Source organism: Exophiala dermatitidis, assembly GCF_000230625.1.
Source record: "Exophiala dermatitidis NIH/UT8656 unplaced genomic scaffold supercont1.5, whole genome shotgun sequence".
NCBI classification, from domain to species: domain Eukaryota; kingdom Fungi; phylum Ascomycota; class Eurotiomycetes; order Chaetothyriales; family Herpotrichiellaceae; genus Exophiala; species Exophiala dermatitidis.
Window position 1 is genome coordinate 805271 of NW_008751650.1, and position 17282 is coordinate 822552.

The following is a 17282-nucleotide window of genomic DNA, read 5'->3' on the forward strand; positions in this document are numbered from 1 at the left end:
ATGATTAAGGCACCGGTTTCGGCAGACGGCCGCGTCTGTTTTTGGCCTGCTCCTCACTCTAGGGAGCTTTCCCTGTCGACATCACGACGTTGGAAGGATTAAGCTGTTCCAGCACATCACTTGGCCATCGCCCTGTGGTCTGCAGTGTCGACCTCGTGTCTCTTTATATATCCCGAAGAGCCAACCACCCCGGTCTGGGTTCAACTGCACGGGCTGCCGGAGGAAGCGTCGCTGTCCGGACCACCGCCGCTAGTTCGGCTTGGTCTAGGTGGTAGTTCTGTACGGGGCAAAATAACTGCAATCGTTTCAAGGAGGGGAGCGCCGTCTTTTAGACATGAAGTGACCGACCTTAGCAATTCGAGAGGAGACTGAAAATGCAAACGTCTTGGATAGAATGAGGGGATTTACATAACGATTACTACTTCGTGTACTACAACATTGTAACTTGAAGTATATAATATTCGGAGACGGGGAGGCTGAAAGGCTACCTTCGGCCATCCAATCAGGCTGCCAGAAATGCGCAAGGCTATACCTCAACAAGGTAATCGGAAGAGAACCTCGGCAGAGAACGATCGCTTGTGGTCCCCCACTGGCACGAGGTGGACATCATACCAGCCGCTTGGTAAGTGGCGACAGTAATAATGATGCCCGACTGCTTCATTCGGCTCATGGAAGGAGAATTGCTGGACGCCCGGTGGATATCACCACTCCATCAAACTTTGGATCGTCGACACGTTCGCAGCGGTGCTATTTTACCCCTCGGAAATGCGGTTCCTCCGTCAGCAACTAATCAACAACAGTCGTTATCTGTCTCCACATCGACTGGCCAGAGTGGACGGGTTCAGGCAGTTGTCAAACCCTTCATGGACAAGATACTAACTGTGCAGAAGCCGAGATACGAGTTGTTACAGTGACTATTCACGCCACCGACCAACACGAGCAGGGCTTTTCTTCTTACCAACCCATCTGGCCTTCCATGACTACGAACGAAAGACGAGATCTATCCCGCCTTGACAGGAATTAAAATACAGGTTTCAAGACACCCGTTCTGCGACTGATGTAACAACATACGACGCGGCAATCATAACCGTGCCGATACCATGGTTCTCAATAAGCATTTCCACCAACCGCCCGTGATGCACCCTAAGAAACGGCCAGATATTACGCAAAGAAATGTCGATTCTTTATTCCAGTCTCCAGAGTTCCAAGATGCGGTCGCGCGGCGTCTGGCAGGAGCTGTCCAGATCCCTACGGTGACTTATGACAGCATGGAGTCGGTGGGCAAAGATCCCCGGTGGGAGATCTTCTACAAGTTCTCCGACTATATCAAGGAGACGTTTCCAAGAGTGTAGGTGATAATATAGCTGTCAACCCTGCGACATCGACTAACAGTTTCGCTTTCATTCCAGATATCAGTCACTCACGGTCGAGGTTATCAATGAGCATGCATTGCTATATACGTGGCCTGGCTCTGAAAAGGACCTAAAGCCCCTACTTTTCATGGCACACTCGGATGTATGTGCAGAGCAAGGCACCCTTTTCGAAGTGCTACCCACAATTGACACTGAAAATATTGCTAGGTCGTCCCTGCAGGAGAGTCAACTACCAAACAATGGACGTACCCTCCGTTCTCTGGCATCTACGACGGAGAGTTCATCTGGGGCCGCGGCTCAGAGGACGATAAATCCAACTTCATCGCCATGCTTACAGCCATTGATTGTTTGCTAGAATGCGACTTCAAGACAGAGCGGACCCTGGTGCTCGCTGTGGGCTTCGATGAGGAAGGCGGTGCTGAACAGAGCTACGGCGCCAGGTGCCTTGCAGAGAAATTGATGGACAGATACGGACAAAATGGTGTTGAACTGATTGTATGTCACTCTGCCAAAAGCATTGGAAAATTCCTGAGGTTGACTGCGTTATTACTCCTAGTTCGACGAAGGTATTGCGGGCATCGAGCATCGGTTCGGGACGGACTTTGCCTTGCCCGCAACAGCTGAAAAGGGCTACATCGATGTCACCGTCACGGTAACTGTTCCGGGAGGCCACTCCTCGACACCGCCAGATCATACTGCCAGTTTGTTCCCCCGTTCGGGTTACACTAAGAACCGCTGGCTGACGTGCAGCAGTTGGTTTCCTGGCGCAAGTTATCACCCTCATCGAAGATCATCCCTTCAAGTCGCAGCTTGTGCGGCAGAACCCAACGTTAGCCTTTCTTCGACAGGCGGCGCTCTTCTCTAAAAGCATGCCGGAAGAGTTGCGGGATGCTATCCTCGGTGCCCACTCCCACAAGAAGCTGCTTGAATACATGGACGAGGATCGGGACAGACGAGCCATGGTTCGAACATCAACAGCCGTTGACGTGGTACAGGGTGGTGATAAAGGTGAGTACACACCCAGTCGCGAACGGCGCTCGAGGCCATGTTTGCCACTGTATTGAGAACGTCCACCACAGTTTCGTGGGGATCAGAGCTGACGTTCATGTACCTAGTGAACTCGTTGCCGGAAAGTGCAACCGTTCTAATCAACCATCGTATCGCCATCCAGGACTCTGTTCAAGCGGTCAAGGATCATTACTTCAACTTACTTTCTCCCTGGGCCAAGAAGTGGAATTTTAGTCTGGATGCGTTCGGGGAGCGGAAGCAGGCCAAGAACATTACCGCTCAGTCCATTGCTATTAATGAACACGGAGCTCTCACACTGACAGCCGCATATGAACTGGATTCCTCTCCAGTTTCGGACTCGGAAGACCCCAGATTCAGATGGTTGGCAGGAACCATCAAAGGCGTGTTTGGTGAAGCAGTGGTTGTCGCCCCGGAATTACTCAGTGGTGAGCTTGTGCAGCTTCTGTGTGGCATGGCAGCAAACTGATTGAATACCAGGGAACACTGATACAAGATATTACTGGGATCTGTCGCCGCAAATATATCGCATGTCCCCATGGCGAGCTAGTCATGATCCACGGGGTACTCGTATGCACACGGTCGACGAGAGAATGCCGGTCAAGGGACTGATGGAAATGGTGAAGTTCTATCATGAGTTTATCCGCATAGTTGACGAGGTGAGGGTATGAGAACATGATCTTGGCGCCCAGGGGGATTGCTCCCATCATGCCCACTCTCAAAGTTGCTGATATGCAACACCTCTGTTGCTTGATTCGGACAATACCCATGCGAGCCACTTCGTACTGCTGGTCTGTATCGAGCAGGCGGTCATCTCGGCCTTGCACTCCGTCCTTCTTCTCGACTGCAGATCCGAGTCTAAAGGATACAGACGAAGGCAGCATGAATGCTAGCGAGCGGGCCGTCAGACAACTGGGTTTGTTTCTGCGCGTCACAGCTGGTTTGTATAGCTAAAGCCCAGTTGCCCCCCTTTCCCTGGCCAGGCATCTCTTTGCACGCGTATGAGCGCTGCAGCTCACTGGTACCAAGTCAAGTAGCAATATCCAAAGACTGATGGGATACCATCGCGTGTTTGGAAGGTCAAGTCCAAGTTTCTAACAAGCTTGAACTTTGAAGCGTCGTTTGTGGGCAGCCAATCAGGCGCCGAGACGCCAAAAATTGTGGCCAGCGCCAAAAAGTTGTAGTAACTTGTAATCAGGAACTCGAGCCGCCGATTGAGACTAGAAACAATCATATTAACACTGACCCGATCTTCACTACCTGCTGTTTCATTTGATTTATCTTCCATTCTCTGATTGTCTGACCCGAACAAAAAGTTCACGTCGAGCGACACTACTTAGTCTGCTGTAAACTATCTGCGGCCAGCCTAGCCTGCCTCTCCTGCGTCCCAGGCGTCACCGAATACTGGAAGCAAAAAGCTTCGGCAGTCACCATGAACGGAGACAATTATTCCGCCAGGGGTGCGTCTGATAGTCTTGCTACTGAAATAACATGCTAACCTTACAAAGAGACCGGGCGGTCAAGAGACCACCATGTACGCGCTCCCGAGACTATCCTACTATACAACATGAAAGAGAGTACTAACAAGACTTAGGGTTCGAGGTACGATCGCGACGACCGCAGGGATCGAGGCGGCGACCGAGACCGAAACCGAGATCGAGGGGACCGAAGGCGTTCGAGATCTCCACACCATCGATCGTCGCGACGCGACTACGACGGCGACACATACTCGTCCAGCCGGGACTATCGAGCTCGGGAACGAGAAGACAGATATGGATCGAGACGGGATGAGCGGGAGTGGGACAGAGGAGAACGAGGCCCGCGACGTCGAGACGATGACCGGCCGCCCAGGAGAGACCGCGATCTGTTCGACGACAGAAGAGGTGGGGGTGGCGGCGGCGGCGGTGGTGGTAGGCGGGATCGAGACGGTGGTGGTGATCGAGGCGGACGAGAAGACCGCGACGAATTCGCCGCCCAAGCCCGCGGACGCAGGAACAGTCCGCCTCCCAAGAAACGCGAACCTACTCCCGATCTTACGGACGTCGTGCCCATTCTGGAGCGCAAGAGGAGATTAACGCAATGGGACATCAAGCCGCCTGGTTACGAGAACGTCACGGCCGAACAAGCCAAGATGTCAGGCATGTTCCCCCTGCCAGGTGCACCTCGCCAACAGCAGATGGACCCGAGCCGACTACAAGCATTTATGAACCTCCCGTCGAGCAGCTCCAACAACACCGCGCTGAAACCGTCCAATTCCCGACAAGCTAGGCGGCTTTTTGTCCACAACCTGCCGGCATCTGTTTCGGAAGAAGCACTTGTCCAGTTCTTCAATCTGCAACTCAATGGTCTGAATGTGACAAAAGCGGTTGACCCTTGCGCGCAGGCCAATATTGCCGAAGACCGAAGCTTTGCGCTGGTCGAGTTCAAGAACGCCTCGGATGCTACGCTCGCGTTGGCCTTGGACGGCATTACTATGCCAGAACACCATTCCGAAATGAATGGTAATGGCGACGCGAACGGGAACGGGACTGCGGCTCCCAAAGGATTGGAGATTCGACGGCCGAAAGACTATATCGTCCCCTCGGCCGATGAAGCCACGTACGCAGAAGGCGAAATCTCATCAGAGGTGCCTGACACGGCGAACAAGTTGGCAGTGACCAACTTGCCGCCTTTCTTGACCGATGATCAGGTCATTGAGCTGCTCAAAGCATTCGGCGAGGTGAAGGCGTTTGTTCTGGTTCGAGAACCCGATTCCCAAGAATCAAGGGTATGTTTCGATTGTCTTAGTTTCCTAACGGATGCCGCTCCATCCTGCTACATCTGTTCCTTGTATATTGCGCGCTTGCTAACTCATTCTGTCAATCCTTACAGGGCATCGCCTTTTGCGAGTATGCCGACCCAGCATCTACCGCTGTCGCCATCGAAGGTCTGAACGGAATGGACCTAGCCGGAAACTCCATCAAGGTGACCCGAGCCAGTATTGGCTACCAACAAGCGGCGGGTCTCGATATGGGCGTCAATGCCATGTCCATGTTCGCCGGAACCACTTCCGACGCCCACGACGAGGGCCGCGTGCTGCAGCTGCTCAACATGGTCACCCCTGAGGATCTCATGGACAATGATGATTACGAAGGTAAGAGAAACCAGGGCCCGGAACTCTAAATGCCGTGCTTTCGTTGGAATCTACTGACGACTGACTGTTTTGTTCTTTTAGAAATCTGCGAAGATGTCATGGAAGAATGTTCCAAGTACGGCAAGATTCTCTCGATGAAGATCCCCCGTCCCTCGGGCGGCAGTCGCCAATCCGCGGGTGTGGGCAAGATCTTTTTGAAGTACGAGGACGCAGAGTCGGCGAAGAAGGCCCTGCAGGCTCTGGCGGGTAGGAAGTTTGCTGATCGGACGGTCGTGACGACTTATTTCGACGAGGTATGTTTTGTCACCCCGCTCTGACTCGTCTTGGACTCTCCCTTCTTTTGTCTCTGTTCTGGCTCTATACATGTTGTTTGAAAAATGGTTTGGCTAATTTCTTAATCTTTGATGCATTTACAGGCCTGCTTCGACGTCAATGCCTGGTAAGACCGAGATCGAGGCTGAAGACAGGGCAGACGACGATGTCACAATGGTGGTTGTTGGTGAAGGTGATGACAATACAGTGTGATAGTAGCTGGAGCTGTAGGAGTAGTTGTGATGGTGTTGAGAGATTTCTGTCTGTGAGCGCGTCAGAAAAAAAGGGGAAGGCTACTTTTGCAGCAGGAGTCTAGTGACGGTGGGTGGTGGGGGAGAAATGCAAAACTTGAATGCTTTGCAAATGTACACAACAGAACTTGAAAGCCGATGGCGGCCTCGGGGCAGAAGAATTCTTGAAGTTGGCGGCGAGCGAGCACCACTTCCACTGGCAGTGTGAAAGTGTCATTGTCATTGATTGTCTTATGCTGCACCGGCTTCACTGTACTTGGAGCAGGCTCAGAGAAGCAGGCAGTGGAAATCTTCAACTTTTTTTCCCTTCCCGTCTTGTTCTCTTCATGCCGTTTCTGTTTCTTTTTCTTTTCCCTTCTCAGGCCTTGCTTTGGTTGGGCAGAAGAAGATTCGATTTTGGATTTGATTCCTTCTACTCGCCCACAGAAGACTGGTCTTCGACTATTCAATATCTTCGGGTGTTGGTGACTGGGCCTGCTTTTCCACGTCTGGTGGTTTTTGACTCCCATCCCAATTGATCTCGATCTTGATCTTTTGGAGACGAGCAGCGGCATTGAGACTCAAACCTGGAAGTCAGGATAGGATGGTGTGATTTGTCTGTGTGTATCTCCCCATGTCATTGCTCTGCTCGAGGCTTCTGGTGTAGGATCTCGCGTGCTCTTTCTACATAGACATTGTCTTGTGTTTACTCCCCACAGCAAGGATTCCGAATGGTTCGGTACTCGAAATCGATACCCTTAAAGTCCGAACGGTGGTATCAATTTCTTCCCTTACCTTTTTCTGAATCCTTACGCCAGGCGGACGAATATGTCTCCGGGCTCGAAGTGGACTCGACTCGACCTAATATTGACGTTGCAGTGGTATTGACTTCAATAATAAAGTTGGGTTGCCCTGGGGACATGTAATATTTCCTTTTTTGTGTGGTGTTTGAAGCATAGTATGTCGTCCTGGGGGCGTGGGATATGACTATTCCGTTGGGTTCTCGGAAAATATACAAATATGTTCACTCGGGACCTGTAATTCTTCTCCTGTGTGGTGTCCTCGAAGCATAGTATGCCGTCCACGGGCGTGGTGTATGACCAATTCGTTCGGTTCTCCGGAGATGTACAAATATATCTGTTCATATGTTGTTGTATTACCTGTCAGCCTTGCACTGTCCACAGAGTCATATCATAATATCGACGATTTCAGGAACCCCTGATGAGTGTCGCTGAGCAGCCTTGATGAACAAGAACATATATATTCTTGTACTGTTTGTCAGGCTTATCCATTGGAGTCCTGCAGTATCAACCGATTCACCCCCTCACGAACGTCCCTAGCAGGTTGACCAAGTATAGGTATGTACCCGTGCGTTGCCCGTCAGCCTTGTCCGTAGAGCCATACCAACCCATTCACCCCCTGATGAGTGTCCCAAGTAGCCTTGATAAACAAGTAAAACTGTAGAAGTAAAGTGTAGCTCCAGACCTTGCATACCACCTACCTGTACCTACCCAAACTCCACGTCCCAAGTCCGTACATTGATAGTCACAGACTCGAAACGCGAAATCTTGAAGTAGACACCGGGTGCCCGCCCATCCCATATCATTCTCCCCCTTCACTTCCACCTGACTTCACCGGGCCTAGCCTCACTGCCCCGGCAACACAGTCACTGCCCCCACCGGTACCAACGCCCCGGGTCACTGAAATTAAATCAAACATATCATTTAAAGTCAGCAAATTCCTTCCAACAAAGCCCGAAAGAAGTGCACCCCTTGGTAACTAAATCCACACCTGAGACTCCCAACTCTTCGAGATGGGCTTTGTTAGTGGTTTGGTTGGTGGGCCGTCTTCTGGATGGAGTCCCTTCTGTGGTTCGAACAATCCAATCCCTGGGAAACACCCCTCTTCTCTTGCCAAAACAGGGAGATGCGGCTCGTAGTCAGCCTCACTCTTCCCGCAAGGGGGGATAAGGTGTAGTCTGTCGCACGCTACCTGGAAGTAGCAGAGGAGAGGCTTGTCAACCAGCTGGATTGTTCGAAAGGACTGCAGATAACCGGGAGTCTCAACTCTGTCCACGCGTCTCCGATAGGGGCCCCCGACCGTAAGGTCAGGGAGACGCAAAGAAGCGGTAATATAGGAGGGGGTTCAACCCCCGCCTGAGCCAACCATACTTTTTGCTTTTTGTTTCAAGAGTTGTTGCAGGGCTGCACCGCAGGCCTGGTTGTGTGGTCATGTGAGAGAGGAAGTGAAGCGAAAGATATTGTGATCAGGGAGGGCTTCAGGACACGTACACTGCAGTGAATGCTTTGACAAGGCAATGGGGAACAGGATTGCTGCAAATTCAGCTCTGGTTACGAACGCTTTCCTTCCTACCGGGTACATCTAGAATGCAATCCAATCCTGCTGGTTAGATCGCCCAATTTTGATAGACTGTTGTCTGGATTCTTTCTCCTGGCACAACAGACGACATGGGTGCTGTGCCTATCATGGTCGTGATAGATCATGATCCGATGCCGGATTCATCACTCAACGACCCGGTCCATATTGACATGTTCAAGGTAAGGGGAAAAGTACCTGGAGCCAAAGCATACAACTTGACACACCGTTTTTGGAAAGTACTTCTCAGGGCCTCTGAGCCTGACAAGACTACAAGGGCAGTGGTTCGTGACTCGAGGCGTGGCACAGCCGCCGACAAGTCTGCCGCTGAAGCTGATCCAGTGATCCCGACAGTCTGATACAGAACTGCTCGACCCTCATCTGGCTCTGGGAACTGAGCTCATCCAAACTGAACAGCACCAGTGTGCTGCTGCCCTCGCTCAACCATTCGACAGCTTTTGAGAGCCAGTGTAAGCAGATGAGTTCGTCAGCTAGCTTATCAGAGAGGCCCGGCCCGATATCTTATTTCTTCCATGCACATTGTCGACGAGATCCAGCCTTACCGACCGCGTTGGTTTCCCAGATCCACCAAGGCTGAGGACAGGATATCCTTCGCCCTGAGAGATCGACCCTTCAAAACTGCAGGCGGGTTGTTCATTGCATGTCTTCGACGATCATAGGGGTTAAAAAGCCCTCCCATCGCTACGAGCAAATGTGCCTATAGGTACGTTGTGGGGTGGTCGTCAAACTTGACGGTGAGAATGATTAAAGCAGCGGATGCTCACTCTGGAGCGGGCCACTAAAGCAGCCGCCTTCGACCGCGAAAGGACACGCGACTTTAATAATGGCGATGCCGCGTCTGGTGCAAGGCTGCGCCGCATAACAGTATCCAGTTTCCCCTACGGAGTTTAAGACCATGCCGGCTTCACCACCACGGTAATCTCATACAGTTGCAGCACACTGAAGCCACCATGACGGTGGCATCGTTCTTCCGCGAGCTGTATTCTCTCGACACCCTAGATACGCGGTTTACAACGTCCTCGTCCACACCCCTGAAAGCGATCGAAGAACACCCCCGCAAACCAGTGGAAAGAGATGGGAAAGCTGTACCTACAGATGTCTTCCCGCCTCAATGGAGGACCCCAGAGTTCTACTTCTATGCCCTGGTGTTTCTGTTCTGCGTGCCACAGATGTACTGGGCTGTAGTAGAAGTTTCGCAGCGTAAGATTGGCAGACTCGGACGGTATCATGCGAACATTGGAAATAACAAAAGCGTTACAGCTGATTCACCCAACTATTCCAAATACGAACCTTTGTTGTCTCCAGGCTGGCTGTTCGGTCGGAAAGTGGTACGTTGGGGTGAAGTATATGTACTTGTTCGAAAGGCTCATATAGAACATAGGACAATTCAGACGGCCAGTATGCCAGCTTTCGGGACAATATCCCATATCTAGCTGCTCTACTTGTGGTCCACCCTCTTCTTCGACGACTCTACGAGCGACTTGTCATTAAAGGGACATCTGCGACAAATGGTGCGCATGCAAAGATCCCATCTGGCAAGGCGGAAGCAGACCTACGTCTTCAGACTCGAGTCACGTTCGACTTCTATTCGGCTTTGGTATATATTGCGGTTCTGAACGGATTTTCTATCCTGAAAATACTCCTGATTCTTTACATCAATTTCAAAATCGGCACATCACTCACCCGATACCTCATTCCGGCTTTGACTTGGATCTTCAATATCGGCATTCTGTTCGCCAATGAGCTGGCCCAGGGTTACCGCTTCTCGACCTTGTTCGAGGCTCTTGCACCCTTGCTCCCTAACGCTGCCGAGTGGGGCAAATTCTTGGATGCCCATTCTGGGTTGAATCCCAGGTGGGAGGTCCTTTTCAAGATCACTGTGTTAAGGATGATCTCATTTAATTTCGACCACTATTGGTCGCTGGACCGGTCAAGAGCAGGGAGCCCCGTTGAGGTATGTCTTCTATGCTCTTGTCACACCCTGTCCTTCCAATCTCGTCTCTACCCAAATTGGACTTTTCGCTGACATGGTCAAGAAGAAACAACTCGATCCGACAGCGCTGTCGGAACGAGACCGAGTCGCCATGCCTGCGCCGGCACACACATATACCTCGTTTAAAACATACGTCGCATACATCCTGTACCCTCCGCTTTATCTTGCCGGACCCATTGTGACGTTCAACGACTACATTTACCAATCTACCTATCCAACACCTTCGATCACAACAAGGCGGACCATCCTATATGGCATCAGGTTCTTGATTACACTGTTTTGTATGGAGTTCCTTCTCCACACCACCTACGTTGTGGCAATCTCAAAGGTTTCTCCAGAGTGGTCCGCCTATACACCGTTCCAGCTCAGCATGATGGCTTATTTCAGTCTCCATATCATTTGGTTGAAATTGATGATCCCATGGCGGTTCTTCCGGCTTTGGGCGCTGATCGATGGCATTGACCCACCGGAGAACATGGTTCGTTGTATGAGTGACAACTATTCTGCTTTTGCCTTCTGGCGTTCTTGGCACAGAAGCTTCAATCGATGGACGGTGAGATATCTCTACGTTCCACTTGGCGGTGGCTCATCAGGCAGAATACGTGGCATCTTCAACATGCTTGTCATTTTCTCCTTCGTGGCGCTGTGGCATGACATTAACCTCAGACTATTGGTGTGGGGTTGGCTTGTCGTCCTGTTCGTCCTCCCGGAAGTCCTTGCAACAATGGCGTTTCCGAAAGCCAAATGGAAAAATAGACCGGAGGCTTATCGCGTTCTCTGTGGAATAGGTGCAGTGTTCAACATCCTCCTCATGATGTCGGCCCATTTGGTTGGCTTTGCGGTTGGCCTGGACGGCTTGATGGGGATAGTGCACGGCATAATGGGCAGCTGGCAAGGGGCGGTATTTATGTTTTGTGCCTGCTGTGCCCTTTTTGTCGGCGTCCAGGTCATGTTTGAACATCGCGAGGAAGAAAAGAGGAAGGGTATCCGATTGAAGTGCTGATGGCACTGTGGGTTCGCTTTCGCGTCAACAATCATCAGAAAGATGCTGTAACATAGTACATGTGTTAATCCAACCGCGGCTATTCTATTGTAGTTGCTGAATGTATATTGCTTCGGCATTTTGAAATCAGTCCTAGACTCCCATCAGCAAGCTCAGATTGAGAATCCATTCATGGACGATATTGACCGACCAGCCATAGAGCGGAAGGATATAAAATGCATTGAAAGCTGGGACATTTGCAGGCTTACCATTGGATTGTCGGGAAAACAAATCCGGGGGTGACCCGTTGGGATATGACGTAACGGTCAAGGCAGAGCAACAATCGATGATGATCTTGCGGCGTTCTACAACTGCGTCGGTTCACCTCAAATTGTCAATGACGCCTTGGAATACCCTCGCTACCTGACTTCCTCCCGCTTTTGCATTTTCCTCTCTCGTGTCACTGTACTCAATCATCTTCCATAGTCTCTCTATACTGCCAAAAGCAAGAGCACCTCTCTGATCCTGGTCCTGTCATAGTGGGAGCACTCGAACATCCTTTCCTGTCTGAAGTTCTAAGTCAAGAAAGCTAGTCACAAGATGACTCCCTCCGCACTCCCACGAATCTCACGCAGCCTATACGCTCTACGGCCATCGCTCAGGTCTCAGCCGCTGCTGCGACCCCTCTCTACTACTCCTTATCGACTCGCTGCAGATCAAGATCCGGACCGCAACAAGCACCCGGCGCGTCAAGCCCAACAGGATCGCAAGAAGTTAGACCCCGAATCTACTGAATACGCCAAGTCTGGCTCGGACGACACAGCCGCCGCCAACGAGGATGCTGCGTTCAACCCAAACATCACGGATCCCCAGGAAGCGAAGAAGAAGGCCGGTGAAGGGAACGAGGTAAACCCTCTCGATGCCAGCCCGGCCAATCCAGACATTAGCCAAGGCACAGCCGAGGAGAAGGGAGGCCTGAAGAAGAAAATGTCCGAGGGCGGTGGTGGAAGACAAGGCGGCGGTGAGCCGGGCAAGGGGAAGCAAAGTGTTTGAACGAGCTGGAGTTAGAACTCTCGAGTTTTGCATCTCGGTGTCCGAAGTACAAAGTACCTGCTATTGAGAAGAGAATGGATGTGTGAATACAGCACATTTCCGCCAAACATGGATTATTAGCATTGCTTAACTGCCTGAATTATGGGTATCTGTTCACTTGCAAACGAAAGTCAAGATGGGACGGAACATTAGGATGACTTCCACTCGTGCAATCCAAGTCGGATGATATCCTTTTGTCCAATGATCCACACTTTGTCTTTTACTTCACCCTTTTCAGCCTTGATGGCGGCGGAAACGGCAGCTTTCGCGATGACATCTGCATCTTGCGCCCAGGTATTCTTTAGAGAGCTGTGGATGTGGCCTAATCCGGTCGCAATAGTGCGGAAGATACCTTCAACCAGGCGACTTTCTTCACGCTTGCCAACGATGAGGCCGGGACGCAGTATGATGGTATGCTCGAAGCCGAGCTCTTTGATGTGCTCTTCAATTTCACCTTTCATCTTTGGATAGGCAAAGAAAGCATTAGGGTTGGCACCACCGGCCGATATCAACACGTAGGTCTTTGTCCCTGCTTCTTTGGCGGCCTTTGCAAGCTCAATATTTAGATCATGCTCGAGTTTGTACTGGTTCTCGAAGCCACCGGCGGCAGCCCGGGTGGTCGCAAGCGCCGAGAATAAGACCGACGGCGGAGGTGACAACGAAGATATATGCGGCGCCCATTTGTTGGTGTCTTTGTCGACGAACTCTTTCACCGGAATGCTGGATTCCGGGGCAGGTGGAGGGGGTCGGCGAGCGATGATATCGATATTTGAGAAGTAGGCCGGCGCGCCCGATCTTAATGTGGACAGAATGTGAGAGCCCTGTTTAATGTGTCAGGTCGGCGCTTCTTCTCATCGCTTGTAAAATAGTAACGTACCACAAGGCCAGTGCAGCCTAGGACTAGTGCCGAGGCCATGACTGCTGCTGTGTAACTGTGTCTCTTGATTCAAGAGTCCACGATCGCAGGGTTCCGCGGTTGCGGGGAGCGGGTTCACAGACTCGGATCACTGTGAAGGGGCACACGACAGTACTGAGCTTATCTTGATCCTTCAGAAGCCCGAATACCTACACTCGAGCACTCTGACCGCACAGGTTTGTAGGTTAGAGACCAAAGATTTCTCGAAATGCAGATGCCGTCGCAAGTTGAGCCTGCGGGCTCGCGCGGCTGAGGGCGGACGAAACGGAGGACGAATTTGGGTAGTATTGCGGCAAGGCTGCAGCCTCAGCCTTCTCCGCACAGCCTTGTCTGGACCCTTATCACGTGGCTAGTCTCCATGACTTCTTCTCGCGCTAATTGGATAGCGTCGATTGCGTGCTCGACTTCGGCCATTATTTTTTCTTGCCATTGATGGCGACATGGTTGAGGCGACCATTAATGTGGTCCAGCGCAGTCAGAATGGACTCGGTAGTCGGTCCTCGGGGGACCGTACGTGGTATTTCTTTCTCCATGGGGACCATTCCCTCTTCCCTCCCTCGTCGTTCTCTCGTTAAGTTGCAGTTGTGCGTTGCTTTCTGTTCTGTTCAGCCGGCACAGCAGCGGACGCATCTTTCAAAATGGCTCCTCAGTCGAAGAGCCTTCCCCTCGGTCAGACGCCGCAACTCTCGTCTGTTGCCGGCCCTACCTATGTGACCGGACAGACACTGGTTCAACAGGTCACTTATTCCTTGTCCGACAAGATCTTCTCCTACTCCCCCGAGACCTTCGACCTCGATGTGGCCGCAAAGGCGTGGAGCGATGCCCAAGAGAGCAATGTCAACGGGTATACCACCGGAGTCCAGTCCATGCAGATTCGCAATGGTGCCGGATCAATTGCCCTAGGATACATGTTCTCCAAGGACTTTGATCTCAAGAAGAGACATATTCCTCAAGGGCTTCTGGCACCATCCTCAGCGCTTCGCTTTCTGAGACCAGTCCTGGACCAGCTTTCGCTCCTCTACTCCGTCAGCAACCCCTTTGTGGCGCATGTGGCCGCATTGGACTACGATGGCGACAAGAACGGTGGCTTGGTCACGGACTATGCTTCGGCTCTGTCGACTGCGGAAGACCTTGGTTTCGGCTTGGTCTCGACCCAATCCGCACACGAGGCACAGCATATGTCGCTTCTGGCAACCCTCCTGGCCCACGACCTTCCCACACTCCACGTCTATGACGGTTTGAGAATTGGTAGAGATACCACAAGAGTCATTGATGTTCTGGACAGAGCCGGACTGGGCAACGCTTACCAGTCAGTGATGAAGTCGATCTCTGATGAAGACCGTAAACATCTGAGCATTGAGGGAAAGGCATTGAGAACCCTCCGTGCTCTTAATGAAGAGCTGGGAACAGACTACAAGCCTTTTGAGTATCACGGTCATGAGCAGCCGGAGGCCGTCCTTGTGACATTTGGATCGGTCGAGTCTTCCCTTGCTGCCCAGGTAGCCACCGCATTGGCCAAATCCGGCAACAGGGTTGGGGCCATCAATGTCCGATTGTATCGACCGTTTGCGGAGGAGCAGTTTTTGAAGCTGATTCCCAATGGCATCAGAACCCTCGGGGTTCTGGGGCAGGTTGCCGATGCGCAGGCTGTACAAGAGGCCGGTGTCCATTCCCAGCTGTTTGAAGATGTGCTTGCCACGATTGCTTATGGCGCCTCGATCCACAACACGCCTGAGGTTCGAGAGCTGAAGTATGCCCGAGCCGAAGCCTGGACACCGTCATCGATCGCTTCGACCTTCCAGATGCTCCTCGGAAAAGGCGGCGATGAGCAGCCCATCACGACCTTCCTGGAAGAGTCGGTTCAACAATACACATTCTGGACTGTTGACGACGCGCCATCTGCCTCTGCTGCCGCCCACTTGGCGGAGGCCTTGGCCAAGGACTCCGCTCAGAACGTGACGGTCCACACTACTCACGACAATCTTGTCCAGGGTGGTGCGCATAGGACTGACATCAGAAAGTCGCCTAAGAGCCTTGATGCTGCCTATCCTATTGCTGCGGCCGATACTGCCGTTGTCACCGATGTGAAACTTCTAGAAAAGATCAATGTGGTCAAATCTATCAAGTCTGGTGGCAAAATCATTCTCGTGCTGCCTGGTGTCAAGGATGAAGACGTCGAGAAGAAGCTGCCAGCAGCCTTCAAGAAGGCGGTGGCTGAGGATCACATTTCCTTGTATCTCATCGATCCGGCGAGCACGGCCTTGTCTACCGAAACCCCCGACCTCGAGTCACTCATCCTGGAGACTGCCTTCCTCCGTGTTGTTCTAGGAAAGGCCGAGGAGGTTGGCTTGCAGAAACTGGCCGCATCCAACAGCGATATCAAGACTCTGGAACAGGTTGCCGCCGATCTCGATAAGACACTGCGTCAAATTGTTGTTCCCGAGGACTGGACCGAGCTGGAAGTGGATGCCAAGGAATCTCTGCCCGAGGATCTTCGGCCGAACAGTTTCAGCACGTTTGACAAAACTGAGGAGGAGCCGCCTTCCAAACTGCGTAGCTGGCAGAAGGCAGCCAAGGGCTTCCTTTTCAAGGAAGCATACAACACTTCCAACTCTCTTCGACCGGATCTCCCTACCAAGACTTTCACCGTGCACGTGAAGGAGAACCGTCGTTTGACGCCTGCTACCTACGATCGAAACATTTTCCACATCGAGTTTGATTTGGGCACTTCTGGTCTCAAGTACGATATTGGTGAGGCGCTTGGCATCCATGCTGAAAACGACCACGATCACGTCATGGACTTCATCAAGTGGTACGGACTGAACCCGGAGGACGTTGTTGAGGTTTCTTCTCGCGAGGATCCCGCAGTGTTCGAGAACCGTACAATCTACCAGGCGTTGAAACAGAATGTCGACATTTTCGGCCGGCCACCCAAGAAATTCTATGAGGCGCTTGCCGATTTCGCAACGGATGAGAATGAAAAGAAGAATCTTCTGACTCTGGCTGGTCCGGAAGGATACAAGGAGTTCCAGCGCCGAGCAGAAGTTGATACAGTCACTTATGCCGACGTCTTACTCGAATTCCCGTCGGCTCATCCTTCGTTCCACGATCTGGTGCGGATTGTGTCGCCTATGAAACGCCGTGAATACTCCATCGCTTCATGCCAGGCTGTTACCCCTAACTCGGTCGCACTGATGATTGTCGCTGTCAACTGGGTCGATCCGAAGGGACGCGATCGCTTCGGACAGGCCACCAAGTACTTGAGCGCCCTCAAACCGGGTGCTCCAGTGACGGTCAGCGTGAAGCCTTCAGTGATGAAGCTGCCACCCAAGTCGACCCAACCGATCATCATGGCCGGTCTCGGTACCGGTCTCGCCCCGTTCCGAGCATTTGTCCAACACCGCGCCATGGAGAAGGCTCAGGGCAAGGAGATTGGATCTGTCTTGCTGTACATGGGCTCGCGCCACCAGCGCGAGGAATACTGCTACGGAGAGGAATGGGAGGCTTATCAAGCCGCAGGTGTCATCACCCTGCTTGGACGTGCATTCAGTCGAGATCAGCCGCAGAAGATCTACATTCAGGACAGAATGCGGCAGACCATGGACGATATTGTCAAGGCTTACATCAAGGAGGATGGTGCCTTCTACCTCTGCGGACCTACCTGGCCTGTACCGGATGTTACCAACGTCCTGGAGGAGGCCATCGCCCAAGATGCCAGAGACAATGGCGTCAAGAAGGTCGATACCGCCAGAGAGATCATGAAGTTGAAGGATGCCGGAAGATATGTTCTTGAGGTTTACTAGATAGAGAGCGTTACACTACCATTGT

At 52.0% G+C, this 17282-nt stretch overlaps 6 protein-coding genes across 6 annotated transcripts; 5 read left to right on the forward strand and 1 right to left on the reverse strand.

Moving 5' to 3' along the window:
* Window positions 1-1100: 1100 nt before the first annotated feature.
* HMPREF1120_05895 (Gly-Xaa carboxypeptidase) lies at window positions 1101-3070 on the forward strand (the record flags this gene model as incomplete). Its single annotated transcript, XM_009160085.1, has 7 exons — window positions 1101-1348; window positions 1410-1515; window positions 1581-1868; window positions 1930-2074; window positions 2127-2381; window positions 2489-2827; window positions 2880-3070. 7 exons carry the CDS (start codon window positions 1101-1103, stop codon window positions 3068-3070), a joined length of 1572 nt encoding a protein of 523 aa, XP_009158333.1.
* Window positions 3071-3831: 761 nt separating this feature from the next.
* Window positions 3832-5849, forward strand: HMPREF1120_05896 (U2AF domain-containing protein (UHM) kinase 1; the record flags this gene model as incomplete). The annotated part of the gene is made up of 5 exons (XM_009160086.1): window positions 3832-3859; window positions 3908-3933; window positions 3994-5166; window positions 5271-5532; window positions 5614-5849. The coding sequence occupies 5 exons, from the start codon at window positions 3832-3834 to the stop codon at window positions 5847-5849; spliced, it is 1725 nt and encodes a 574-aa protein (XP_009158334.1).
* A 3572-nt stretch (window positions 5850-9421) lies between these two features.
* Window positions 9422-11467, forward strand: HMPREF1120_05897 (uncharacterized protein; the record flags this gene model as incomplete). Its single annotated transcript, XM_009160087.1, has 3 exons — window positions 9422-9799; window positions 9853-10425; window positions 10508-11467. 3 exons carry the CDS (start codon window positions 9422-9424, stop codon window positions 11465-11467), a joined length of 1911 nt encoding a protein of 636 aa, XP_009158335.1.
* Window positions 11468-12046: 579 nt separating this feature from the next.
* HMPREF1120_05898 (uncharacterized protein) lies at window positions 12047-12499 on the forward strand (the record flags this gene model as incomplete). Its single annotated transcript, XM_009160088.1, has 1 exon — window positions 12047-12499. One exon carries the CDS (start codon window positions 12047-12049, stop codon window positions 12497-12499), a length of 453 nt encoding a protein of 150 aa, XP_009158336.1.
* Window positions 12492-13854, reverse strand: HMPREF1120_05899 (uncharacterized protein). Its single transcript, XM_009160089.1, has 2 exons — window positions 13416-13854; window positions 12492-13359 (listed from the first exon to the last, which is right to left on the reverse strand). The coding sequence occupies exons 1-2, from the start codon at window positions 13452-13454 to the stop codon at window positions 12688-12690; spliced, it is 711 nt and encodes a 236-aa protein (XP_009158337.1). The 5' UTR covers window positions 13455-13854; the 3' UTR covers window positions 12492-12687.
* Window positions 13855-14092: 238 nt separating this feature from the next.
* HMPREF1120_05900 (sulfite reductase (NADPH) flavoprotein alpha-component) lies at window positions 14093-17257 on the forward strand (the record flags this gene model as incomplete). Its single annotated transcript, XM_009160090.1, has 1 exon — window positions 14093-17257. The coding sequence occupies one exon, from the start codon at window positions 14093-14095 to the stop codon at window positions 17255-17257; it is 3165 nt and encodes a 1054-aa protein (XP_009158338.1).
* Window positions 17258-17282: the final 25 nt, after the last annotated feature.